At 44.4% G+C, this 27,717-nt stretch overlaps 1 protein-coding gene across 1 annotated transcript; it reads left to right on the top strand.

Annotated features, from left to right (window-relative positions):
- The first annotated feature begins 1,593 nt into the window (after positions 1–1,593).
- LOC149325548 (thiol S-methyltransferase TMT1B-like) lies at positions 1,594–27,717 on the top strand. Its single transcript, XM_089564332.1, has 3 exons — positions 1,594–1,968; positions 22,603–22,752; positions 27,484–27,717. Exons 1-3 carry the CDS (start codon positions 1,594–1,596, stop codon positions 27,715–27,717), a joined length of 759 nt encoding a protein of 252 aa, XP_089420458.1.

Raw genomic sequence — 27,717 nt, forward strand, 5'->3', positions numbered from 1 at the left:
AGTGAAAATGGTGGTTTGTATTTTACGAGTAACATGCATTAACTTGGTGTTTGAAAACCGTGACTTTCGTATAATACAGCCAATAATTAGGTATTCACTACACAGACTCTAAAGCCGTTCTAGTGACCCTAAAATCTGCATAAATTTTACCACTACACCTTATTTAAGATTTAACTAGCACGCATCCCACAAAACATAAATTAATCCTTGAGTAGTTTTTTTTCGAAACGACCCAAATCCAGAAACCGAAACTGAGTAAAAATTTACTGTGATGGAAAGCTTTTCCGCAGGTCTAACTTTTCAATTAGCTGTGGGAGCGAAATGCACTCAATTAACGCACAGTAAACCTACGCGCAAATCCTTTCAAAAATAAAAAATTCAGCCCGGTGCTATTATTTAGAGATCAAAATGGACCAAATTAACCCGTACGATCCTTCTTTGTCGGTTTGAGTCTCGAAGGCCAGACTGTTCTAAACATGGTTTCATTTATTATTTCCCCAGCGCTACTCTATCATCGTCTGTGAAGGCTTTGAAGATATCGGCGAAAGATCCGAAGCCAGAAGGCGACGAGGACGATGGGATCATCACCACAGTCACCGATGAAGAAGATGCGGTTCCCCTACAGTGAACGCCAATCCGCCGCCGTGGATATGTGCCATTCAACCTGAGGACATCATCATCAACGTTGAAGCTTTTAGTTTTGCAATTCGGCATCAACTTTCTGAATTGATCACCACAAGCGAAAGAGCAGAGGCGGACCGCAAACGACAATACCAAACGTTGTGCGGTTGTTCTCCGGCCTGTTCGCGTCTAGTATTTCGATCCCACTCATGCATTTACGATGCTTGGGTGAAGTAAAACACATAGTAAATCTTACGCTTTCCTGCAAGTCAAAAAACAGATAAGAAGGCTGTCACATCAGTGCTTGCGACAGAGACTTGCTTGGTTTGAAGCACAGCAGCGCCTCATTCCACACAATGCATTTGCTAAATGTTTTCCTGCTCCATAACGCATAATATTTTTTTAGCATTATTTTCCTTACACAGATGTCGGGAAAAAAATCTAGAAATTATTTTTTTTTGGACAAAAGTGGCTCAGATCAAGCGTTTCGCATCGAAAACAGTCGGGTGTAAACTTTATGTGCTGATATTCAGAAAAAGTCAGATTTATCGTACATGCTTTTTGCTGACTTTCCTTTACCACGGTTCTTTCGGGGCACCGACACCACAAATAATTAAACTTCTCTCCGACGCCGGTGTAAAAAGCGGCGGTATGGCAGAATGTGCGCTTAAAAAAAAAACCACAGCAGTCATTATTTCTCGTGTCAGTGACAAGCAATGTATGCAAGTGTCGAACACTGTGGGGGGCGGGGGGGTGGGGAAGGCTTCTAACCTTTCTTAATTATACGGTGAGCTCAACTAATGCAGCACCGCAACCAATCAACTACATCGGGGTAAACGACTCTTACGGTGCCTGGCAATGGCTGCAGCTGCTCGCGGTTACCGGAATCCTTTCCCCGCGTGCTTGAATAAAAAGCGTCCGTACAAGTGTTCCAATGCCTAGAGCGCCAATGACGTGAGGAAAAGAACAGACATGGGCCAATATCTGCAGCCGTTGCTGTCGTTTCTATTGATCCTGTCCCTCCACGTTATCGGGCTTTTGCTCTTCCTGCCTTTGCTGCTCTCTCGCAAGGCTCGAGAGCTCTACTTTGTCACCTTCTTTCGGCTGGTGACTATTCTATGGGCAGATGGCTTACGCAAAGTACGGCGCCTCGCCCTGAAACCCCTGCAGTCACTTGAGTCGCGAGACCCTGAGCTCAAGAGGAGAGGTGCGCTCAGGGTTCTGGAGATAGGAGCGGGACTTGGCGGAAACTTCGAGCACGTGACGCGCCCCATCCAGTATACGAACGTGGACCCCAACAAGGAGTTCGGTTCGGCGTTCTTGGCAGAACTCAAGAAGAACCCCAAGGTACGCAGGTGATGTTGAACCTTTGATTCCTCTCCAGTTTCCTTAGCCACACGGCTCTTCTGGCTCCCTTTCATTGAATGACCACATCTAAAACGTGCTATCACACCTCTCAGCGGCGTGGGACATGTCGGACCCAAAAATGCAGAAAAATATCTGCGCGCTCCAAGATGTTTAACTGAGGGGTTAATTGAATTAGAAGAAAAATAGCACCAAACCATGCATACCCCAAGAAACGAACGAGTTATGCATGGTTTGGTGCTATTTTTTTTCTCTAATTCAAGTATGCACCAACTAGCCCAAAAAGAGGTGTTAATGAGGGGTTAATGAAAGGCTTATTTATAGGAGTGTAGTTCATGATCATGAATGCTGACAAAAGTACAAGAGACCTGAGAGCGACAAGATATTGTTACAATTTTGTCCGAGCTCCTGAATCAAACTCAATAGAAGTGAGGCTATATAAGAGGCGTACACCCGCATTTTGCAAAGAAACTACCATCACATATGCAAAGGAGAGGAAGTACAAAGCCTGAACATGTTGAGGCAGATTGGTTGAGCTGGACAACGGAGCTAATTTTTATTCCGTGTTCGATGGATGCATGGATGGAAACAACTTTATTACACACAAAAAAAGTCTTCCACGGTGGTCCCCTACTGGTCCAGGAGTCGACGGGCTTGTGCTTCACGTAAAGCCTGATCCACCAGCCATTTCTGGCCGGCGGGCTGAGCGGTCCGTAAAGCAGCCTCCCAGTAAGAATGAGTGGGAATGGGGATGGGGGGTACTGCCTTTGGGGAAGGACATTCCCAAAGGTAGTGGAAAAGTGTGGATCTTGGCACGCCACAGGTGGTACAATCAGGAGGAAAGGTGGGGTGAAAGCATGAAAGACGGTGGGGGGAATAAAGCAGCCTGTCTGTAATTGTCACCATGTGGCGCTGGATGAGGGCGACAAGGTACTGTGGGGTGGTGTTTATTCCGTGTTTGCATCGCTCATATGAGGGCGCATATTTCGAGAAAAAAGTTGCCACATATATTAATCGTATCTTATCCTAGGATGTGTGTTTGAAATTAAACCAACGACAGAACAAATTACTGAGCTAACTCGAGTTGAGGACGCTTTGGCGCAAAGGGAAGACGTAATTGGGGCTTTGAACATTTAAAACAAGGGGTTATTTCAAATAATATTATATGAAAAAAAAGAACTATCGGCTGTACAATAGAGTCCGGCGAAGGGATGATGTATAGAGGTTTGCTTGAATGAATGCAAGAAAAAAATTAGGCGGGACTGATTTTAGTGGTGATGATGTCAGACATGGTGATGATGTAGGCACATAAAATGTAATCTTCTGACACTGAGAGTGAAGCCTGCCCGGCTGTAGTTCTCGGAGCCTTGGTGCGCTGGCTTAGAGAAAGAGGCCGCTAGATAGTCTCTGTGATCGATCGGACACTCAAGGCTTTATCAAAACTCTTTCTAGGAAGCTTAATGAGGTGTCGACAGGAGTTATAATCCGCAGCTGGGCTAAACAACACAGTAAGTTCAAGTCCGGGAGGCCGCGTTCCACTGATGGAGCCGGCGCGCTTGCTCCAGTCCTCGCCCAATAAAGCACAACCCGCTCTCGGTCGGACCGAATCAGACAGCGACAAAGTAACCCCTTCAAAGGTGCGCGTGCGTGACACAGAGCTCTTTAATGAAAAACAGGTTTTAGCTGGCGTGAATATTTGCTGACATGCTACAAGGCGAAGGGGAGGGAATAGGGGAGAAAAGATGGAAGAAGGGTTCGAGAAAAAAACTGCGGTGATTGAATATATTTGTAACGCAACAGTTCCCGGCATGAAGGCATCTTTGGATGAGAATAAAGTGATGTTCTGTGCATGTAAAGCAGGGTGATGAAGTGCTTTGGGCAATTTAGAGTTTGTCCAAAATACCAACAGTGTCTAAATAGGCAGATAAGAATATCATTGCCCGTCGCTGCTGTATGTAGGGGCCTAAAGGACCTAGTATAGAGTCCATTGTGAGTGGAACTTGCGTGACGGAAACAATGCATTGTGCATAGTGGCACATTCATTGGCATAGGCTTGATGTTCGAAGAGAATATGAAGCATAGTCTCAATGGAGCCACAGCTGTCACAATACTGATTGTCTGCTTGCTCGAATCGCTATCGCAGACTGTTGGTAAATGCAACATTAAGACGGAGGCGTTGATAAATTGTTCCTGGATGACGCGGAATCCCGACTGCTAGTCGTGATCTGAGTTGTGGGTCGACGGAATGGAGAAAAGGATCATAGGTTTGGTTTATGCTTTTGTTTATGGGGTTTCACGCCCCAAAGCAACTCAGGCTACTACGGCGCCGTAGTGAACGGTTGTGCAAATTTTGACCACCTGGGGTTTTTTAACGTGCATTAATATCGCACAGTACACAGGCCTCCAGAATTTCGCCTTCATCAAAATTCGGCCGCCGCTGCCGGGATCGAACCCCCGACTTGCGGGTCAGCAGCCGAGCACCATAACCACTAAGCCAGCGCGGCGGCCCAGAAAGGGGTATTAATGACTGCAAGTTCAGAGACGGTTCTTTTCATCCTGGGTCTATCGTTTGGGGAGTTGGGTCACATCCAATTTTGTGAAGATGAGCTTATAGTATCGACACTGTAAACCTTTGCGGGCCGCATCGTCTGCTTTCTCGTAGACCAGGACGCCGAAGTGAGCTGGAATCGATTGAAAAATTATAGAGTGGCCTTTAGCAACAGCCAAGTGGTGCAGGTATCCAATGTTAGGAAAAATTGGCTGGTTATTTGTTATCGTCGGGTAGGTTCGACAAGGTTTGTAGCGCTCCTTGCGAGTCTGTGAAGACTACAAAGCGTTCTGGATGATGGCGCAAGATGTAGGAGACAGCTTCTTTTATTCTGTATAACTGCGATGCGGTGGAGGGTGTCCTGCGCTGTAGGCGCTATGAAAACATTTGGCCTGATGAGGCCGCATAAATGCCACATGATGAGGAGTCCTGAGAAGTTGAGGCATCGTTAAAAATGTATCTTTTTTAAATTGCACAGCTAAGTAGATCAGAACAGCTTGTAGCAGCGCAGCCTGTGGCATGTCGTATTTCTCTGTGACACCCGGCATGAAATGCCTGATTTCAAGAGTGAGAGTGTCCAAGTTGTAAAAGTTCGAGCTAGAAGTTTACGTGGCTGACTGATGGCAGGAAGGTGCAATGGCTGCACAGCTTGACCGGAGCCAGAATTGTTGTGGGTTTTATAGACTCGGTGCAGGAAATGTTTATTCTCTTGAAGTACATGACGTTGATTGGTTAGAATCGTTACCTGTGCGGCGATGACTTCGAGTGGAAGACATCCTGTTTCCGCAACTCTTCCCGAGGTGGAGGAGCTACTAGGGCGATCGGGACAGATCCGCAGGCAGCTGTTCTGCGCTGCCTCCAGCGTTCTATTACGTTTTGGAAGCTTTCTCTGCAAAATCTGCAAATATATCGCAAACGAACATCGACATAGGCATTATGAAGGAGAATTGTACAGCGGCAATTGCAGCCGCAACGTGTTCCTGCCATTAATCTGGAGATTTGTCATGCTGCTGCTACTCTCGCATTGAGATTTTAACATTGAATATCAAAGAGAGGTTGCGGTCTATCACAATACCTAGGAATCATTGGGTTCGTACTTAGGTACGTAGCAGCGTCCGAGCAAGAAGGAGCGGATATTCCGTAATATTTTGTCCTAGTGAATGCCACGGCAACACGTTTTTCAGGAGAAAGATGAGGCCCTCGGGGAGCAAATTATGTGGAGATGTTTAGTAATGTTTTCTGAAGATGTCGCTGCGTAGCATTTAGCGATCTGGATTCAGTCCAGATGAAGATATCACCTGCATAAACGGTGATGTTGATGTACAGTCCTTGTGGCAGTTTTCATGTTATTTGTATCAGGGCGGTATTAAACAGCAGGGGGCTCAGCACAGCACCTTGTGGCACGCTCTTCCCTACTGCGTGAGACAGTACTGGGCCGTCCGGAGTACTTATAAAATATTCGCTCTTATAGTTTTCGATCCACTTGTACAGCTTGGCTCCAGTCGAAGACTAGCCAAGGCTGCGAGAATGGCATGGTGGAAAACAGAATCAAAAGCAGTCTTCATATAGAGAAACACCGATGGGGATGCACACACCATGTAAGTTTTCTTCAAGTGATGTGACGTAGGCAATGATATTTTCAATTGCAGATCTCTGCTGACTAAACCCGTTCATTTCTTATGGGTGGTCACTGTGGCTTTTCGCGAAATTATGTTAAGCGCTTATGGATCATACGCTCCACAAGTTTACCTACACAACTCAGTAGGGACATGTGCCGGAAAGAGCCGCACTTATTGGGCTGTTTTGACAGCTTCAAGATACCAATTATTTTTGTCAGCTTCCACTCCGCAGGTACCTCACCAATAAACCAGGAAGAGCTGCAATAGTTTAGCAGAAGAAAACGGCAGTTTTGAGGTAACTTTGAGAGAGCTCCATAGCTCACCTTATCACTGCTCGGAGACGTTCGCTTGTTTTACTCAGCTATAGCTGTGTTTAGTTCTAATATTGCAAAGCCTCCTGTAGGAGGTACGATTGACAAATTGTCTTTGCTGTCGAAGACTGTGAACACGCTGGTGGAAGCCTGCAGTATTCTTCCGAAGCTTCTTGTAGATTTTCGTTCATAGAGAGATAGTGCAGCGAAGGGATCAATCTGGTGAGGAGGCGTGCGCGTACCTCGAACAGTCCGCCAAATGCTGGCAGCCGGTTTTGATGCATCCAATATTGAATAGAAGTCTCGCCACCTTTTCCGACTAGGTTTGTCTAGGCAGTGCCTAATGCGTCGTTGTGCTCGTCGGCAGGACTGAAGGTCTTGAAAGGTTTTCGTGAGTAAAGATTTCCTTTCGGCATGCCAGCACATCACGCACAGACTTTCGTATTCCTGATTATTTAACGGTAATCTGCCACTTTTGGCTGTGATTTGCATGCTCAATTCCAGGCAATGAGCTAATGTGGAGACTAATTTCGTATTCTTAGCTGAGCTGCAATTCACTTGGTCACAGCATTCTTCTAGGTATCCCAATTTGTATACTTTATAAGTTTTCTTCTTGGTGACACCTGCGCATTACCAGGGCATATGAGAATTGAGTAATGATCTCTGTCATGTGTTTCCAAGTCAGTACACCAGGAGAAGTTTTTATTGGTACACTTGTTGCGAAGGTCACATCAATGCAGCTGACGGTCGTCACACCTCGGAGGTAAGTTATCCTGCCGTCGTTTAGGGTCTGGATTGAAAATTTTGCGAAAAGGCAGGGAAGATTCGCACTCCACGCACATGTATGGGAGCTGCCCCAGATTTCACTGTGAGGCTTAATGTGTCCACAAGTAGCATGTGGTTATTAAATGATCCGGCCTCAACATGTCTTACGGTTTGCCAGGTTCCAAATATACACCAGTAAGACTGTAGGTCTGCCTACCAAATACTGTCAGAGCACACTCCTACTCGTGGTCACTGTGAAGCGGGATTTCAACCACGGAAGCAGGGATAGCCTTGAGGAAGCCTATCGGCAACCTGCTGACGTAATCTGGTCGAGGAGTGGAATTAGCCGGGCCAGTTAGTTCAGCCCTTGTGTCTTGTGTCTCTTCCTTATTGCCCCGCCTATCGCGATGTTATTTATCTGTGTAATCTGGTCGCTCCGAGTGTATTTCCAGAGCAACTAAAGACTGCTAAAGTGACAGTAGTGTACAAAAGTGGAGAAAAGGATAACTTGGTAAATTATAGGCCAATATCAATATTACCAATATTTTCAAAACCACTCGAGAAAATCATCTTTATAAGACTCACTTGTTTCTTTGATGCTAACTTTGTTATTACATCATCGCAATATGGCTTCCGGACAGGTAGATCTACTGAGACGGCTCTACTTCACCAAAAAGAATTAATTTTAGATAATATTGAAAGGAAGCAACTAGCACTAGGACTATTTGTGGATTTCTCCAAGGCTTTTGACAGAATCAATCATAATATCCTACTAGAGAAACTGTCTTGCTATGGTGTTCGTGGTATTTCTTTTAATTTGGTTCAAAGTTACTTGACAAATCGACATCAAGCAATATGTATAGGAAATGAAATGTCCTCATTACAAAAAAATAAGCATGGCGTACCTCAGGGGAGTATTCTCGGCCCACTGTTTTTCAATGCTTACATCAAGGACCTTGTATCTCTAGATAGCACCATAAATTATGTTATATACGCCAACGACAACAGTATATTTTTTACAGGAAGCAATGCAAATGACCTCGTCAAATCCGCCAACCTATTCTTGGACAAACTATGTAAATGGTCAAGGGCTAATAACCTAAAAATGAACTGTTCCAAAACGAAAGCAGTTCTCTTTCAAGCTAAACAAACAAATGTTCGCATTAATCCACTGAAGTTCGATAATACTGAAATAGAACTTTCTTCATCAGCAAAATCCTGGGTGTCGTTTTTGATGAAAACATGCTATGGGATTTTCACGCCGAAAACATACAAACTAAACTGTGCAAAGTATTAGGTATTGTAACGTACTTGTTGACGAAGGGGGGCTTTAATGACAAGTGCGAAGACAGACAAGGCCACGCAAGCTGGGCAGCAAGGGCGACAGATTCCACACGGCGCGAGCCCTTCTTCGTCGTCGTCAGCAGCTATGCGCCACCTGGCAATGCTAGGTGGCATTATTCCCCCCCTTATGAAAAAAGAGCGCTGTCGACGAAACAAAAAATAAACAAGAAACGAGCAAAGTTCCGCAAGTGAACCGTTCCAAGACATCAACACGTCTGCGTCACCGAGTATAGTACGGCTTAAGCCGTACAACGTGCACAATGTCAGAGCTGGGCTGTCGGCGTCGGGGTTGCGCAACACCGTCCGGAACCACTTCATAGTTTACGTCACTCACACGCCGGATCACTCTGTAAGGGCCAAAATAGCGGCAGAGCAGTTTCTCACACAAGCCTTGGCGACGGACAGGAGTCCATACCCAGACTTGGTCACCGGGTTTGTAGTCAACCTGTCGGTGGCGAAGGTTGTAACGGCGCGCGTCGGTGTTCTGCTGTTGCCCGATGTGCACACGGGCCAGCTGACGGGCTTCTTCAGCACGTTGGGCAAATTGTTGGGCGTATGGGTCGAGTTGGTCATCCTCTGGGCACGGGAGCATGGCATCAAGCATGCTCTGAACTTCACGTCCGTACACAAGGCGGAACGGTGTAAAGCGCGTAGTTTCCTGCAGGGCGGTGTTATAGGCGAAGGTGACATACGGCAGGACCTCATCCCAAGTTTTGTGCTGGACATCTACGTACATGGACAACATGTCCGAGAGGGTCCTGTTCAATCTTTCGGTCAAGCCATTGCTCTGCGGATGGTAGGCTGTGGTCTTGCGGTGCGTTGTGCAGCTCAGCCGAAAGATGTGGTCGATTAGCTGCGCTGTAAACGCCGTCCCCCTGTCGGTAATGACGTGCGATGGGGCGCCGTGTCGCAAGACGATGTTGTGCATGAAAAACTCCGCGACTTCGGAAGCTGTGCCACGAGGGATCGCCTTGGTCTCGGCGTAGCGAGTCAAATAGTCGGTAGCAACTATGATCCACTTATTGCCGGCGTGCGACAAAGGGAAAGGGCCGAGGAGGTCCATACCGATCTGGTCGAACGGAGCGCGAGGGGCTGTAACGGGCTTGAGAAAACCCGCCGGCTTAAGTGGTGGCGTTTTCCGGCGCTGGCATTCTCGGCAGCTTTTAACGTAGCGTTTGACATCATCAGAAAGTCCAGGCCAGTAGTACATGTTTCGCACTCTGGCGAGCGTACGTGAAAAGCCCAAGTGGCCAGATGTGGGCTCATCGTGGCAGGCGAAAAGAACGTCAGCTCGGAGATCGGCTGGAATGACCAGAAGGTAAGGTCTATCGTTGCCTCTCGAGTTCTTCTTGTACAAGAGGCCTTGCCGCAAACAGAAGGAGCCAAGACGTCGAGAGAAGTGGCGAGGTATAGCCGTATCGCTACCTTCAAGGCCGTCAATGAGAGGGCGAAGTTCCGAGTCCGCCCTCTGCCGGGTCAGTAGGTCGGAGGCGGTGAGCGTACCAAGGAATCCGCTGTCGTCATCGGGCGCTGCGTCGCCAGGATCAACTGGTGCGCGCGACAGTGTGTCGGCATCTTCGTGTCTGCGGCCGGACTTGTAGACAATAGTGATGTCAAATTCCTGGAGCCGTAAGCTCCAGCGTGCCAGGCGTCCAGATGGGTCTCGCAAATTTGCCAGCCAGCATAGGCAGTGGTGATCGGTTACGACTTTGAATGGGCGGCCGTATAGATAAGGGCGAAACTTCATGGTGGCCCACACCACCGCAAGACATTCTTTTTCAGACGTGGAGTAATTGCTCTCGGCGCGGGAGAGAGTACGGCTAGCATAGGCGATAACCCTCTCAAGGCCCTCTTGGTGTTGAACAAGGACAGCTCCAAGACCGATGTTACTGGCGTCGGTGTGAACCTCGGTATCGGCATCTTCGTCGAAGTGCGCAAGAACGGGAGATGTTTGAAGGCGCTGGCGGAGCGTAGAGAAAGCGGTCTGTTGCTCAGAGGTCCAGACAAAGGAGGTGGTATTCCTGGTGAGACGCGTCAACAAGTACGTTACAGTATATTGAGAAAAGTACATTTTTTACGTGTCCCCCCAAAACTAATGCTCTATAACACGCTTTTTGCACCTCATCTCTTATATGGTCATCTTGTTTGGGGTACTGGCACCAAGAAATCACTAAATAGATTGGTTACATTACAAAAATGCAGTTAGAGTCATTTCAAACTCTCCATATAATGCCCACACTTCCGACCTATTCCTTAAATACAAGATTACTAAAATTTCCACGCTTTATGGGCGCCATTTGCTGGCATCTTTGAAATCTTAAATCCATAAAAATATAACAACATTACGAGCCGTTGCAAACTTGCAGATTAACATGTCATCTCGCTCCACCCACCACCATGAACACTGGCACGTTCCGCGATCCCGTACTAACTACGGTCTCCAGATGCTTCGAAACAGGCTGCCTAGTACACTTAACAAATATAAGCTAACGGAAGAGCAGCTGCGGGTTGTAACCAAGAAAAAATTATTCGACATTATTAACTAACCTGTACTGTAAGATTTGATTGTATTTTTTAACTAATGCACTCATTCACTGTTTTTGCACTTATCTTGTTCGTATATATTTTTTGCATTTGTTCCTTGTTATTCTTCCCATCATATATATTTTATGTCCTTCTGAACTGTCGTGCTTGCTGCCACGTTGTTCGGGGAGACGGGGCCAGTCAAGCTGCCCTTGACGCAGCTTTTGTCCCGTCACCCTCGCCACACCTCGTACATGCCCTGTACTTGTTGTGGGAAATAAACTTAAACTGAAACTGAAACTGAAGGAGGCGGTAGCCGTTCAATCGCAACTGTTCGCCAACATGCGATTCCGATTCTGATACCACAATAAAAGCAAAGTGATATGGCCGCAATAACTGTCGAAAGTGTTAAAGTTTCTACTGTAGAGCGCGAGCGTTCCACTGAAATATGGTGCATTTACGAAAGATGTCGTGGATGGTTAGATGAGGTGAGTTTATTGCTAAAACCATGATTCCTGCTGTTTTGAGATGCGCTCCTGTGGGTCATACGATGCTGACACCAACGGATCCATTGCCAGAACAGCTTCGACCTCAAGGAGACATCTTTACGAAGGGCTTGCGCGGACATGAGCGTTTATGGCTGCAAACAGCAGAAGTACCACTAATCACGAAATATCTTGTTCTATGCCACTTTGCTGCATTTGGTAGGTCATCCTGTCAGGTTGCGGCGTGTTAGGTTTGCAGGGGAAGTTGGCATTTATCGCGTTTTGTGTGGAAGACGGGGCTAACTTCAAAATACGCGAAGAGATCGAGAGCTTCCTACGCTTTTTCTTAGCAGCTGCTGCGTAGGAGTTTACTGCTGTCTTGCCTAGATTAGTGTGTTGATCTTGCTCTTGCATAGTCGGAAAAACAAAATCCGGGTCAATGCCGCCGCGGTTGCTCTGCGGTTATGGCGCTTGGCTGCTGACCCGAAGCACGCTGGTTCGATCCTAGCTTCACGGTCGGATTTTGGTTGACGCAAAACTCTAGAGGCCCGTGTACTGTGCGATGTCAGTGCACGTAAAGGAACACCAGGTGGTCGAAATCTCCGGAGCCCTTCACTACGGCGTCCCTCATAGCCTGAGTCTTTTTAAGACATTGAACCCCCCCCCCCCCCCAACAATAAACAAATTGAGGATCAGGTGGTTGTTCATGACGTTTCAGCGGTTTTTCTCATACTAGTTCTACTATCCGTGCATCCGTAGTGGCTTTTTTATGGGGCACCCTCCGTATGAAACGGAGCGTTGACCATCGCAGTTTGCGCATTTTGTATGCGCTCACGACGTAGTACATTCCTTGTGTGATTGAGGGCCAGCGCATAATTTGCGGCGAAGGGGGCAGGTGCAATGTCTTGAGATATGTCCTTGTCTCTCGCATTTGAAACACTGCGTTGCTGGTCCAGAGTATTCAGTTATAGGGTAACTGAAAAGCCCAGTGTAAACCGTTCAGGCCGTGGGGAATCTTTGGCCAATTCCAATATTACGGTGCAGCGGCGTGTCACTTTGATGTTTCCCCCATCTTCACGAATGTAAGCGCTGAATCTCCTTGCTGGGACAACGTCTTGCTCTTGGAGGTACTCATGCAGGTTTTCATTTGAGTAATTGAGAGGTACGTCCTCAATTTTCTCATAGCTTACCGTGTATGAGCATGGAACTCGGGCTTTTACAGCCACTCCAGCCAGTTCTCTCACTGCAAGCAGACGGTTCGCGGCGGGCAGCGTTGATACTGATATCATCAAGCTTCCGTCCTTGTTGAGGTGATGTATAAGCACCTTTTCTTGGGCCGACATCACAGCTGCCGTTCCCATGGCGTGGGGCTGGCCTTCCGCAAGTCTCCTCCTTATTTTGTAGGCCTGAAGATGACAGGAACTCGAGCAGCACGTACCTTCTTGTAAGGCACGACCATAAATGTTTTCAGGTCCATGTCCTCTGCATTTTTGCCCAAAGGCTCGCGGATTGCGTGATCTTCTCATGGTCTCTTCTAAGCATGTTCGTGGGCCGTCGCCACGGCTACAGTGGCCGCTGCCAGAGTTGCCATCAGTCCATCATGAGGCGCAGCCAGTGACGGGGCATCTGGGCGTGTACGGCGCCGAGCCGTCACTAGACCACCCGACGCGCTTCTTGCTGTTGTCCAGGACCCCTATATTATTGCACGATGGATGCAAAACATAGATTTACACGTGTAGGGCACAAAAGCAGAAAGAAACTGAAATTAGCGGCCGCGCTGAGAGGGGCAGATGAATATGATGTCCTCAAGCCTAATGGTACATACCAACGCAGGCCACTAATCATCCTCTTCCTCGTCTTTGAAAGGTGCGAAGACCACATATAATCTCTCCAACTCCTCAGAAAATCAGAAGAAACAAAATGAGAGAACAGAATGCTTCCTCTAATAGGGCAGCTTTGAGCTCGTCGGTATTCATTAGCTCTTGAGGAGCGAGCGCGTACGTGGCATGCGAGCGCATTGACGAACGGGGTACACTCGGACTCTGTGGAATTCTTCGCGCTGTAGCCCACCTTCGTGCAATCATTATAAGTGTTTTCTCCACTCGCTGACTGACTCCATATTTCTGATTTGACCACACAATTTTTGCAGAATATTGTTTTTATAGGCGACTTGATTCCGCACGAATGACTTGGACTATGTCGCAACTTATTGGCTGAAAGTGAAATATATCGAAATCTGATTCATGATATTTACTTTTAAGAAATACAGGACCTCTACGCTGTCATAAAAGTTGTCGCAAGATTGGCGTGCAATTAATAAACCAGTAACAACTGGGCTTCTGCGCCTTTCCTTAAAAGGCTTCGAGCTGCCTGAGGAGAGAAAATATTAGTCGAGCGACAATTACACCCGCCATAATTTAATTATGAAATCAAATGGCTCGCACAGTAACTTTAGCAGAGAAATGTAAAATAAAAACACAAACGCTACACATCATTTTGTACTTATTGCGGTAGCAGGAATTCAGTTCTGACGCTGACAATAGACGGTTTTGCGAAGTCCAGTTTTTCTTTTCTGCATACGCTGCAACACACTCAGCCTGAGTTTTGTCGCCTGAATTGGGATGGCCCCCATCCCATTACCGCAGCTATTTCGGAGCTGGAAGGCTATTATTATCAGTAAAGCATATTTTGTTGTTGATTACTTCAAGAAAACTTTTGGTAGTGAATGAGTAGTCACCAATTCGTGTGAGGGGAAAGGCAAAGCGTGGCCACACGGCCGGCGGGAACTACAAAGTTGCAGCAAATCAATTGGCTGTGGCTCCAATGTAAGGATGCGTTTTTCATTTAAGTGATTCCACAAAACATGGTTTGCAGAACTGAATTGAAGGATATACCTATCATGAAACTGAGAGTGTTTTTAAAATATACTAATAATCTTGAATTTAGTGTGTTGTTATAAGGCAGCAAAGACTTGAAATAACAAAGCCTGGGGTGCGGCCTAATCAGTTTTACGCACCGTGCTACAATTAATTGATTACTAGTAACAAATTGCATTTTCTTTAATTTTCTGCATAATTTATTACTTTTTGGAAGTTCTCGCTAAATCAGTTATCACTTTTTCAGTGACCAAATTTTTTCATTAACAGCATTTGCTTTAAAAAGCAAGTTTCAACCAGTGATACAATTTCGAGAACCGGAACTTGTAACAAACCTTGGTGTAGAACCAAATTACCTAAAAGATGCGGAAGGAAGATTGAACACATATTGATTATCCTTACCGAAGTTAGCTATACCTAAAAGTGGAAAGTACACAACAGCTAGATCATGACAGCGCTAATATATGCGACATAATCTTGAATGGTAACGAAAAGCTAACCACATGCTAGCGATGCTACGGAAAATAGCTTCAGGAAGATTTGCTTTCCAAATCTTGAAAGTTCCAAATGACGACAAAATGCGCTCACGAAGAAAGGTGTTAGCTCTTTAGCTTGTCACCTCGCCAGTATTCACATTTTTGTTGTGTTCAGGGGCGTCCAGAAATCTAGAATACCGCATGGGCGTCCGCCATGTTGAATCTGTCCCCTATTGTGATTGAGTGAACGGAACTAACGGTTAGATGAAGCGGACCGTTTTGGTACTCGCTCTCCCAAAAGCCAGTGGCACAGCTTCCTATCCGCATTACCGGACTTTCACCACCTTATTTCAAATAGCACCGACGAGCAACCCCACTCTTTTCGGAAACTCCTTTCCGAACTCCTTTCGGAAATGTCGGTGTGTTTTATTGCCTTTTTTGCGATGAAAAGAACCGACAGCAGTTTTCTTCCTCAATTTTTTGAGGTTTTTTCAGGCGCTCAAAAACTGAAATGACACACGTCGAAACCTTCATACACCGTCCTTTATATGCATTCTAGGTGCACAGTATTCTCTATATGCACATCTGCAGGAAACTGAACTTCTCTTCAACCTTTAAAGCTTTCCTGCGTTCCGCTCTGATGTTTATTCACCTCAATTAAAAACCTTGTACTTCATTTTTCGTTGGTTAACTTCGTGCCCGCGCTTTTTCTTTCTGCCTTTTTCTCCCAAAACTCTTTCCAAACGCAGAGTGCCATGTCAGCGCTGTTTCAACGCAGCCAGAATTGCTCTCTTTTATTAAAGAGTTTACTTATTATCGGGCGTAATCATTTTCGATGTGAACGACTATCTCCCCATATACTTTGACTTCAAACATGAAAAGCGAATGAAGATAGTGAAACATTTTCTTCACAGGCTATTATTGAGCACAACAGTATAACATTTAGGAAATCTATAGCTGATGCACCTTGGACACCATGCTCTCAGAAAATGACCGCCAAACAACATACGAGTCTTTAATGATAGTTCTGAGACCCATCTACGCTACCTCTTTTCCAATAAGAAGCGTAAAAAGAACATGGCGTAGCCGCAAGCCTTACACTAGAAATGAGCTCGTTAATAAAATAGTAGTAAAGAATAAGTTAAGTCATAAGTTTATGAAGACGAAATATATAAATTAACAGAACGCATCTAAACCTCATAGAAACCGTAGAGAAGACCCCTATAGAACCCTATAGAACCCTATAGCACCCTATAGAAAACCCGATTGAAAAGAGCTTGAAAGAAAGAAGATAGTGAATGGTAACTCCATAGATTTCACCAAAGCTTTTGACTTGATAAGCCATAACTTGCTACTCCGCAGACTTGATTGTTATGGCATACGTGGGCACACTGCATTGCTCTTGAAGTCTTATTTGGAGCACTGCAAACTAGCAGTCAGTATCAATGGATTCCTGTCTGAAACACTATCCATCTCCAGCGGAGTTACATGAATAAGCATATTAGGTGCCTTTCGATTAACATTTATATTAATGATATTTTCCGCATTTCACCACTTGTAAAATTTATAATTTGCGCAGACTACATAAGCATATTTATATCGGGAGATGACGTTGACATGTCAGTTGATTTAGACAATCATACATTAGCTCACTTAGACTTATGGACACAAAAATTCACTTCAAGTAAATGTTACTAAAACGAAAGCTATCCTTTTTAGAGCGAAGAATAAGCAAGTGCATTTAACCAGACAAGTATGTTTTAGGTCTGTTCTTTTAGAAGTGGTTTCATCATTTAAAGCACTAGGTGTTCTTTGCAATCAAAAAATGAACTGGGATGATCAAGTCGATCATCTTATTGCAAAATTGTTCCTAGTTATTGGTATCGTTTATCGGAATCGTCTTGTGTTACCGACTAATGTAAAAATTACACTATATCGATCTTTATTTCATTCTCGTCTAAATTACGGCATATTAGTGTGGGGTTCGGCAACAGAAGAAAACATGCGAAAAGTACATGTACTGCAAAAAGCTTTTCACGCATAGTCGAACGAATACCACAATTACAGCGCACATGCCTGTTTTTCTTGAAATATAAAATAATCCCAGTAACAAAGTTGCTTGACTGCACATTATGTCGCGTTAAAAACGAGAAATGTCCAAAAATTTATGTTTTCTTCGAACACTGGCCAACCTACAAAGACGCGAAGAAGCATACGAAGCCTGTAGCCGAGACCCTTGGAAACTTAGCACATACCGAACCACAACGGCCTACATTTTAACATTTTAACAAGTATACATTTTCCTATCAGAATCACCACTTCAAGGTCTACTTTTACATTTGTTTTCTTAAATGCAGTTGCCTAATAAAGTAAGGTCTTTTTGTTGAAAAAAAAATGTCTCATTGTGTTTAAACAAATGTGTAGATATGAAGGCGAACTCTGTCTCCTTTATATGTTTATTTTATTCCCGTATTTCCCTTCTCCAGAATCATGCATTGTATGTTTTTTGTCTCTTTTCCTCTGTGCAAAATTTTGCATTGTATGCGTTAGTGTTACATTAAAAATTCAGGAGGCACTTTGGCTGTCTACAGTGCGTAGAGGCGAAAGCGTTTTCCGCACCACTTTGAGTGCCTCTGTGGCACTGGTGACGTCACACATAATTAATTACTAATTACTGAGTAATTACAATTACTATTTATTGGCCAATTTCTGATTAACGACAAGTACTAATTAACTGCTAAGTAATGACTCACGCTTCGCCTTTAGGAGTGGAACGCAACAGAGCGTTGTAGCGCTGCCAGGGAGTTCATGGAACGCCACCACCCGTTCGGCGCGATGCCTTGCCGGTTGGAAGCACCTTTGAACGCAACGCTTTTTTAGGAAAGGAAATGGGCAGTAATTCCGCGCGCAATCGCACCGTACCTGAAGGGAGGAAGTGGGAGTGAAAGAGGAAAGAGAAAGAGGGCGCCGTAATGAAGAAAATGAAAAAAGTATTTAAGGAAAGGAAATTACGCAGTAACTGTCTCACATATCTCGTTGGACACCCGTCACCCGATTGTAGAGGAAGGGAGGAATTGGGAGTGAAAGATGAAAGGGAAAAAAGGGTTTTAATGAAGCTGAAAATTGCATTTGAGGAAAGTAAATTACGCAGTAACTGCCTCTCATATCTAGGTGGACACTCGTCATCCGTTTGAAGAGGAAGGGAGGAAGTGGGAGTGAAAGAAGAAAAAGAAAGAGGGGCCGTAATGAATAAAATGAAAATTGTATTTTAAGAAAGGAAATTTCGCAGTAAAGGTCTCAAATATCTCGGTGGACACCCGTCATCCGTTTGATGTCAGCTGCGCTCGTCGATGAGTCACCCCAGGCGCTGGATGTAACGCCGACGGACGGACGGGAGAATGAGCCATTAAAGGCTTTCGCCTTAATGTTAGAGCCGTGTACGTTAGTGCTGGTGACTGTAATGAAGCTACTGCTGCCATTTGTAGCATTACCGATTTTTGTAGCATTACCGATCGCCACACGTACACAATGCACAAATAATACTATCCGTATCATCAATGACGGCAGAAAAAAGACCTTTCATTCACTTGTTGAAAACTTGAACTGGGCGAACGTATATAAGGAACCCGATCCATCTGTATCCTACGATATTTTTATGTCCGAATTACAAATTTGTTACGATGCTGCATTCCCCCTCACAACAATTGTTCGGCACAAGAAAGCAAGAAAAGAATGGATTACGAATGACCTTTTTAAGCGCATAAAACACAAGGATAAGCTGTTCGAACAGTTTCTGCGGACGCGTGATATTGCAAAGCTGCAAGAATTCAAGCGGTTCAGAAACAAACTTAGCTCTGACTTAAAGCCAAGTGTAGATTCTATCAACATAAGTTCGAAAAGTGCGCAGATAACCCCCGAAAAACATGGAAACAATTCAATGAACTAAACGCCACGCACGTTTCTGGTATACCATTTGAATTAGTTATAAATGGAGCCACTTATTCGGAGCAAAACTTAGTTAACCTTATCAATGATCATCTAGCTAACGCAGGTGCTGGAAACTTTTCATCTCTTTCATTGCCTCACAGCAGTCTGGAGAGATATATAGGGCAGGCGCTGCTTGAAAGTGCATTTTTAACGCCCACTTCTGAGGATGAGATAAACCTTATAATAAACTCGTTCGATAACCGATCGGCAGCTGGCCACGACGACATTAAGGCCGCACCTATAAAAGAAACTGCCCACTTAATCTCAAAACCGCTCGCTTACATCTGCAACCGCATACTCGCTTCGGGAATCTTTCCTGAGAAAATGAAGATAGCTCGTGTCGTCGTCATTCACAAGGGAGGAAAATACAGTGACCTGAACAACTATAGGCCGATTTCAGTTTTACCTCTTTTTTCGAAAGTGATTGAACGTGTCATACACAAACGCCTCAACAACTTTTTTGTTGCAAAAAACATCATATCAACAAAGCAGTACGGGTTCCAGAAAGGAAGATCAACTGAAATGGCTCTCGTACAAATAAAAAATAAAATAATTAAAAATATTGAGGATAAGCTGTACACCGTTGGAATATTTCTAGATTTTCGCAAAGCCTTCGATTCCATCAAACATCATATTTTGCTAAGAAAACTGGAAATATGTGGAATTAGGGGCATAGCACTTCAACTCATGCGCAGTTACCTTGAGTCGCGTTTTCAGTTCGTATGCCTACATGGCTACAAATCAAACCCAAGGACTGTAAAATATGGTGTACCGCAAGGATCTATATTAGGCCCTTTGCTCTTCTTGATCTATATAAACGATATAGTTAACATTCCTCAAACTGATGACATAGTATTATATGCAGACGATACGAATGTATTCTTCTCTGGAACAAATCTTAATGAACTTGAAAACACTGCTAACACTTGGCTATTAAATCTTAGTGTATGGATAAACTTAAATAGTCTTGAACTCAACGAGAAAAAAACTAAATTTATGCTTTTTTGTGCAAAAAACAAACCAATAGATTACGATTTTAAGCTTCGCTACGGCTCTTGCTACCTTGAACGTGTCAGCTCCCATTCCTTTCTAGGAGTTAAATTCCATCACAACCTAGGCTGGAGCGACCACATAGACCACACCCGTGTCAAGATAGCGAGAGCTATTGGTATGCTTTCCCGGCTTCGAGATCTTATACCTTGCTCGCTGAAAAGACAGTTGTATTTCTCTCTTATCCATTCCCGCATCAGTTATTGTCTTCTTATCTGGGGTACTTGTAACAAAACTGACTTAGAAAAAATATCAGCCCTGCAGTCGCGTGCAGCTCGGTTACTTTTACCTGCAGGAAACAACACAAATAGTTGCTCGGCAAATACACAGTCTCGAATGATCCCTGTGAAAATCATGTATGAACTCAAAATATGTGTGTTTATTTATAACGAAATAAAAACAAATTACATTAATTTTTTTAACACGTACCTAAACAGATCTACTGGTTACAGCTTGCGTCAAACTTCTGTTGTGGTAAATAGGCCTCGTACTAACTACGGAACACAATCAATTGAGCATCAGATCATGTTGATGTGTAATTCTCATCCGTTTGTAATAGATGCAGCTAAAAATAGTTCCACGCACAGGGGTTTTAAACGCATCTGTTCGTCTTTCTTTTTGTCTAACGTTGTGTCCTAACAAAATGCTTACTTCTGGTTCCGTTTGATGTAACCCTGCTGAGGGGAGTTCTGTGGTGCGGTGGCCTCATAGATTGTTCATAGTAGGATGTCGTGCGGTCTGTGTGGCATATCGTGCGGTCTGTATGATATGCCATACAATTCGTATGATATGTCGTGCGGATGGAGTGGTGTGTCGTGCAGATTGTGTGGTGTTCTGTGGTGGATGGTCTGTGGGGTTGTTGCGTCGTAGGGCTTTTTTTTTTCAGCAGGGAATGCTGTATCGGTTCGAACAACCGTAATGTATTGCTTTACTGTACCATTTTTGTATATGATTTAGTGTGTATTATTATTTTATTATCTGTATATATTTACAAGAACTGTTTATGATTCGTCTGTTTTGTAAGCGATGGCAAAGACAGCCTTTTGTTGTTGTACAATGCAATACCGCTCCTGCTGCTGTACCCAGGCGACGACAAGACCCAGTCAGGAGGTTTAGCACCTCCTTTTGTCTTGCCTCGTGGGCAATACCTGTATGTTGCCCGAAGGAGAAATAAAAAAAAAAAATAAATAAAAAATAATATAGCCAATGTGGGGGCCTGCGGCTTTGTCAATCTGCCATAAGGCGGCTTTGACTCGAGGCCCCAGCTATGATGTATATTTTGAAGCCAAATAAAGTTATTATTATTTTATATTTCTCGCGCTTTCTCTTGCTTCCTTTTCCTGACAAAACTCCTCCCTAACGCTGACTGCCATGTCAGCGCTGTTTCAACGCCGCCAAATATCGCTGTCTTTCATTAAAGATCCTTTGTCTCATTGGTACCAAATCTCCCATCTAGATTCTCGATGCGTTCGAAGTTGCCTATAAGATAACAGCTTGGAGGATCCCATGTCGCTTAAGCGTACTGCAGTATCGAACTAATGTTTGAAGAGCCAAGTTTATCTTTTGCTAACGCTATGCCTTTGTGAAAATGGTGTAAAATAAGGTTCCGCCTCTAGATTACTTTTATGCTAGGAATTTTAAACACGAATACAATGTTAATGTTTTGACCGGTGTACCCCCTATCGGTGTGACATTTAAAGAAGACGGAAGTCAAGAAGAAGACTACCCTCTCATGCAGATGCTTTCGGGTTACGATATGAGCTAGAATTTAGAACTACTGGAAAAACAGCCATCAATTCAGATCAAATCGTTGTGCAGCCTTTGAACAATTAATTGTTATCCTTGCCTAGTCGAATAAAACGGCGGCACTTTGTTAGAAATACAACAAAATGTTGTGTAGTTTTATCGCAGTGATAGATTTTTTTCTGTTGTACTCATTTCTGTAGCACTGTAGTTGTTTCTGTCGCACTTTTTGTAGTAACTACAGAAAACTACGCGAATAAAAGAAACATTTCTGTTGTTACCACAAACGTTTGGTTGAAAACATCTTTGAAAATTTGTTGTGACGACAGCAACTTTTGTATTGTTTTTGGAGTGAGAGCAAATTACAGGTTCACCTGCATATACTTAAGTTGCATCTCGATATTCTGCAAAGCATTTATCTACATTAATAATACCAAAACACTCTCAAAATTTATTGATGCACTCTAGAAGTTACGGTCATGGAGCTTCGTTAAATAAACGTGCCGTGGTAATCAAGGGAAGTAATTTATGACCTAATCAGAGCCACGAGGCAGTACGCAGAAAAGGCCGCATTCATTTCATGAAACGGCATCTTAATTGGTATTCAAGAACTTGCGCGCATTCAAAACACAATCCGAAGAATTGAAGCGGTAGTTATGCATTGACCCCGCTTATTCAGGCACGCAGGCCAGGCATAAAACCATTTTGATCATTTGCAAAAACACTCCTTCGAAGATTCTGACGATGATTGAGATCACTGCTGCTAATTTACAAGGCAGCAGCGCCGTAGAATGTGTGCTTCCTGGGGGGGGGGGGGGGGGGGGGGGGGGGGGGTCTTCGAGGCAAATAAAGCTTATATTTTATTACTGGTTATTAATCTCTTCTGCAGATAGATCTTGAGCGCTGGGTCCACGGCTACGGCGAAGACATGGCAGAGCTGCCCACTGGCTCTTTCGACGTGGTTATGTTCAGCTACTTGTTGTGTTCCGCCAGGGATCCAAAGAAGGTACTTGAAGAAGTCAAGCGAGTGCTCGTCAAGGTACGTACGCCAGCAAACTAATCTTTGTCGGCATCATGAGATATCATGTATACAAATTTCGGACGCTGTAATACACCCTAACAATTTTCCTTACAATAGCGGGGTAGCTACGGAGCCTAAACATTGCGTATCATCCTGTGCAATATAATCTCCTCTTTCGGTTTATCTCTTATATATTGTCCATGGTTAATATCGTTATTTCAGCATATTTTAAACTCAACAGCCCACTTTCAACATTGAAAGGAAAAAAGTTTATTTTTGTTTTTCAAACGATTTATATTGCTACTAGTAAGCACTTTTTTGACAGCAAAGAATTTGTGAGGCACGTCTGTTCTTAAGAAGCTCGCGTAGTTTGGAGCTACATGCACCTTACTGCTGCGGCGGCTTACAGGGCCGACGGGTTAGTTGAGGTTTCCGCGCCCACTTTTGTTCTTTGCAGTGGTTGGTAGAAGAGCTTTATCGCAAATGTGCATAAAAATGACTTCCATGTCCTCCCATTTCACGGTCCGTTGAATTGCTAACAGAGTTTCGGACAGTCATATGAAATTTTATCAGCAACGTAGCATCCCTTCACCAGTACAGAAAAAAAACGACAAGTGACAAGTTTATATCAAACATCGGGACGGAATAGGTAGGAAGAGCAAATCACATAACGCGCATGCGCAGCAGGCGAACTATTCATGTGATTACGCAGGTGAAATGTCTCGTTGTGATGAAGAGCGACCGATGGCTTATAGACACAGCAAGCTCCTAATCGGTCTACAATTCATGCTTCGCTTGTTTCTCAGATTATTTGCATCTGTTTTTGCTGACAACAATGCAATCACGGTAAGGTGGCTGGCACGTGGACACTTAATTCATTTTGGTTTTCGCACCTGGAGCAACATGAAAGGGCGTCAAGTCGGGAGACAAGATCCGTGCTTTCGCCTCGTGTTTGCATCAGGTATTCACAGAAATAGTTTGGGAAAGCTTCGTAATATCCAGTATGCTTATGACATTGCTTTGCAGGGTAGACGAAATACTATGAGCAGAAATTGCCGAAACCAGGGAAGATTGGCAGGATATCAAATTTACAGGGCAGAAGCTAGAAATTCTGATCCCTTGACATTAGTATTGTCCTTTCAACCGTGATATCCTTTTAATATATTAATTGCTCTCAGTATATCTGAATTACGGTGAAATTTCTTTCAGCTAAACTCAAATCAGGCGTGCCCCAAGGCACCATCTAGGATCTCTCTTGTTCTTGACAGATAATCTAACAGGCAGATTCTGGCATGCAGTTTATGCTAACGAATGTGACATTTATCGCAAGAACGTAATACTTCGCACCGTTTAACTAACATTGCTAACTCACAATGCAATGGCATAGAAGACTAAACATTAATAAATGTAAAATAATACCTTTTGGTTGACAACCTGAAAGTGCCTCGGTGTACTCGTGCTATAAAGACCGCCGCGGTGGCTGTGTGGTTATGGTGCCCGGCTGCTCCACCAAAAGAGCCGGGTGCGATCCCTGCCTCTGCGGTGGCATTCCTATTTGGAAGAAATTCCACAGGGCCGTGTACAGTGCCATCTCGGTGCATATTGAACCCCAGAGTTCGAAATTGTTAGGAACACTCCATAACGGCCTCCCTCCCAGCCTCAGTGCCTTTGGGAAGTTAAACTATATAAACCAACGATAAAATAACACGTGGAAACACTCTCTTGCAGCCCATGTCATACAAAATACCTTGGCCTAAAGGTTTCTTCCACATTAAATAGCAAAGTGCGAATTACATTTTATGATTCTTGTGAGGTAACTTCACCAAAGCCCCTATTTCAAAAGCGCTTCTTTGCAATAGTTTTGTCTGCCCCAAACTTAAATTCCTTGAAGTTCATTAAAGCCTTGAAAAAAGGTTCAAGAAATCGCCATTTCGTTTCGCCTTTATGTATGTATCAGAAGATCCAGCACAATGACAATAAGGCCTAGCGTATGTTTACTGTGCCTATTATTACGGCGAAAAATTTTTGGTATTTCTTTGTTCCATCAGACCTACTATCAAGATTATCTACATTGTGAATCTACTGCTCCTAACGTGTATACCGTTGGTACAAAGGCAAAGTTGCTCTTTCTGACAGCCGCACTGAGATCTCGTTATCAATCATTCTTGCCAAATGTAGAAAAACACTAGAACTACCTTCCCACAGATGCTGCATTTATATCAGATAAAGCAGCCGCCGCGGTGGCTCAGTGGCTATGGTGCTCGGCTGCTGACCCAAAAGACGCGGGTTCGATCCCGGCCGCGGCGGCTAGAATTTCTTTGGAGGAGAAATTCTTGAGGCCCGTGTACTGTGCGATGTCAGTGCACGTTAAAGAACCCCAGGTGGTCGAAATTTCCGGAGCCCTTCACTAAGGCGTCTCTCACAGCCTTAGTCGCTTTGGGACGTTAAACCCCACAAAACCAAACCAACCAGATAAAGCTCTTATCATGTAAGCATTGTTCACGCCTTTTCTGCTGTGATCTGAATGTTTGCTTCTGAAATTTTGGGCAATTACTTATGACTACTATGGCCTGTGCAATCACTCTTTGTGTGTTTTCTTGCACTTATATTCTCCTTTATCTCGCGTTTTGACTTTTAATGCCATTTAGTCTAACTTTACAATTTTTTGCACTTATTACCTTGCCAATTTTGTGTTGTATTTCACTCCGTGTATCCCACTTCTCTCTCCCATATTTCTGACATTGAGGATGTGCGAAAGAAATATATTTTTTACGTTTTGGTCCATATCGGTGGTTTTGCTTCATGTCACTCTTTTCAGGTTAATGACTGGCCCCAATTCTTCAAATATGAAATCATGGAATATACCTTTAACGCACCTGCTAGTGTTGCTGGAGATTTAGCATTGTATAGAGGCACCTCCACTATAGCTGGCGCAGCACCTGTAATAAAATGGCGCGCAGCTTTCTTATTCGCGCAATGATCCCTCCTTTCAAATTTTGATTCCTGGTGCTCTAATTTGTATTGTTGAGCTTATGCAAACTAGCTGCTCGGGATCTGAAAATGCTGCTTTCAGAGCTTGTTTTCAACCAACTCTATTCACTTTGGTATTTAGTGCGCATGCGAAATGGAATCCCAGACTTCTCGAGCGTTCCTTTGGTTTTGTATATGTATAGTGGCCCGTGGTTTAGCGTATGTATCGATGTTTTTATGGTTCCTTAGCATAACCTCTATCGAGAAAACTAGTTTTTCGAGTTAATATGTTACATTTGCACAAACATTCTCAACCCCTATTCTCTAAACGTCCAGCTCAGGCAAAGCAAAAGCAGTTTGAAAAATGCTTGCAAAGAGATTTGATACGTCTCTGTTACCAGTTCATGTTGATTTTGATTATTATACCTTGAATAAAAAGCCTAATTTTTATTCCGCGACATGGATAAAAGGAAAAAATTTGCTTCACCGCCCTTCAGTACATTTTCTAGGAGAGAAAGCGACTTTTTTTATTTGGTTTTCTATTTTGAGTGTTTTCACCGAAGGAAGATTGTGTTCTTTCCACTCCTGCTCATGCCTAGAGAATTTTGTTTTGAATAAATATGTTCCCAAATCTATTAATTATGCATTTGATAGATAGACAGCGCCCTCTGTGTCTTGCTTTGCACTAAGCTTCTTATATAAGTGATTCAAAATCAATGAACTGCATTCTCTACGATGCTAGCATTGTTTTGTAAGATGCTCTGGAAGTCAAAGAACTACGCCCAAAGTTAAAAATCAAGTTAGTTTATCTGAGTTTAAGTGAAACCACTGTAAGGAAGACGACGGGCATACGCGCGAGCCGCATTGCCATCGCCTGGTGCACGCTCCTGTCTCGACCAGCTGACCTCGGACTGCTGTTAGCCCTGCTCCCGTTGAGAAGCTTCACCGAACAAATCCCACCTTATATTTGGTGGAGGCGCCGCTGGATATCCTCTCGCCCTGGAATTTCGCAGCCGAACGCTACCCCCTACCGTGATGCCTTCTAACAACCAAGCCGTACAAATGAGCCCGGCTGCAGTCGTCTGTGCTGGTTCTCTCCGCCAGCGGGACCCCGCTATCTTCAGCGGCACGGACGACCATGACGTTGAAGATTGGCTCACATCGTATGAGCGGGTGAGCGCATACAATAAGTGGGATGCGGAAACCAAGCTGAACGATTTTCTATCTGACGGGCGTGGCAAATCTGTGGTATTGGAACCACGAGGCGGACATTATATCATGGTCCGTTTTCAAAACGAACTTCTCAGAGGTATTCGGCCGCCTGGCTGTCACAAAACTCCGTGCCGAACAGCGCTTGCGTGCGCGGTCGCAGCAGATAGGAGAGAACTTCACGAGTTACATCGAGGATGTCGTGGACCTGTGCAAGAGGGTGAACGCACAGATGTCCGAAGCCGACAAGATCAGGCAGGTGGGATTTGTTCGGTGAAGCTTCCCAACGGGAGCAGGGCTAACAGCAGTCCGAGGTCAGGCAGTGGAGCCAGGAGCGTGCACCAGGCGATGGCAATGCGGCTCGCGCGTATGCCCGTCGTCTTCCTTACACCACCAACTTCTGCGCGGCTGGTCGGCAGTTACTTATTAGACGCTTGCTTGAGCTCTTTTTCCTTTCTAAATTCACAAGTTCTGTATGAGGTTCGATGCCGCAGTATATCTTATTCAGCGCAAGTATGGTAACAATTCAAAGCATGAACTGCCCTATAAACCTTTAAATATCAATCTCAGGGTGGACACCTGATCTTCCTGGAACACGTGGCCTGGCCAAGGGGCGCATGGCAGAGAGTCCTCCAGCATGTGATGACACCGCTGTGGTCTTTCTTCTGCTGCAACTGCCACCTCAACAGGGACTCGGGAGAGCTCGTCGAGGCTGCCGGATTCTCACACGTTACCACCCAATATACACTTGTTTCGATGGGGCTTGTACTTAACCGTCAAGTTTATGGATTCGCGGTGGTATGA

The sequence above is a fragment of the Amblyomma mixtum genome, chromosome 10 (assembly GCF_055824585.1).
Source record: "Amblyomma mixtum isolate Tamu chromosome 10, ASM5582458v1, whole genome shotgun sequence".
Classification (NCBI taxonomy): Eukaryota; Metazoa; Arthropoda; class Arachnida; order Ixodida; family Ixodidae; genus Amblyomma; species Amblyomma mixtum.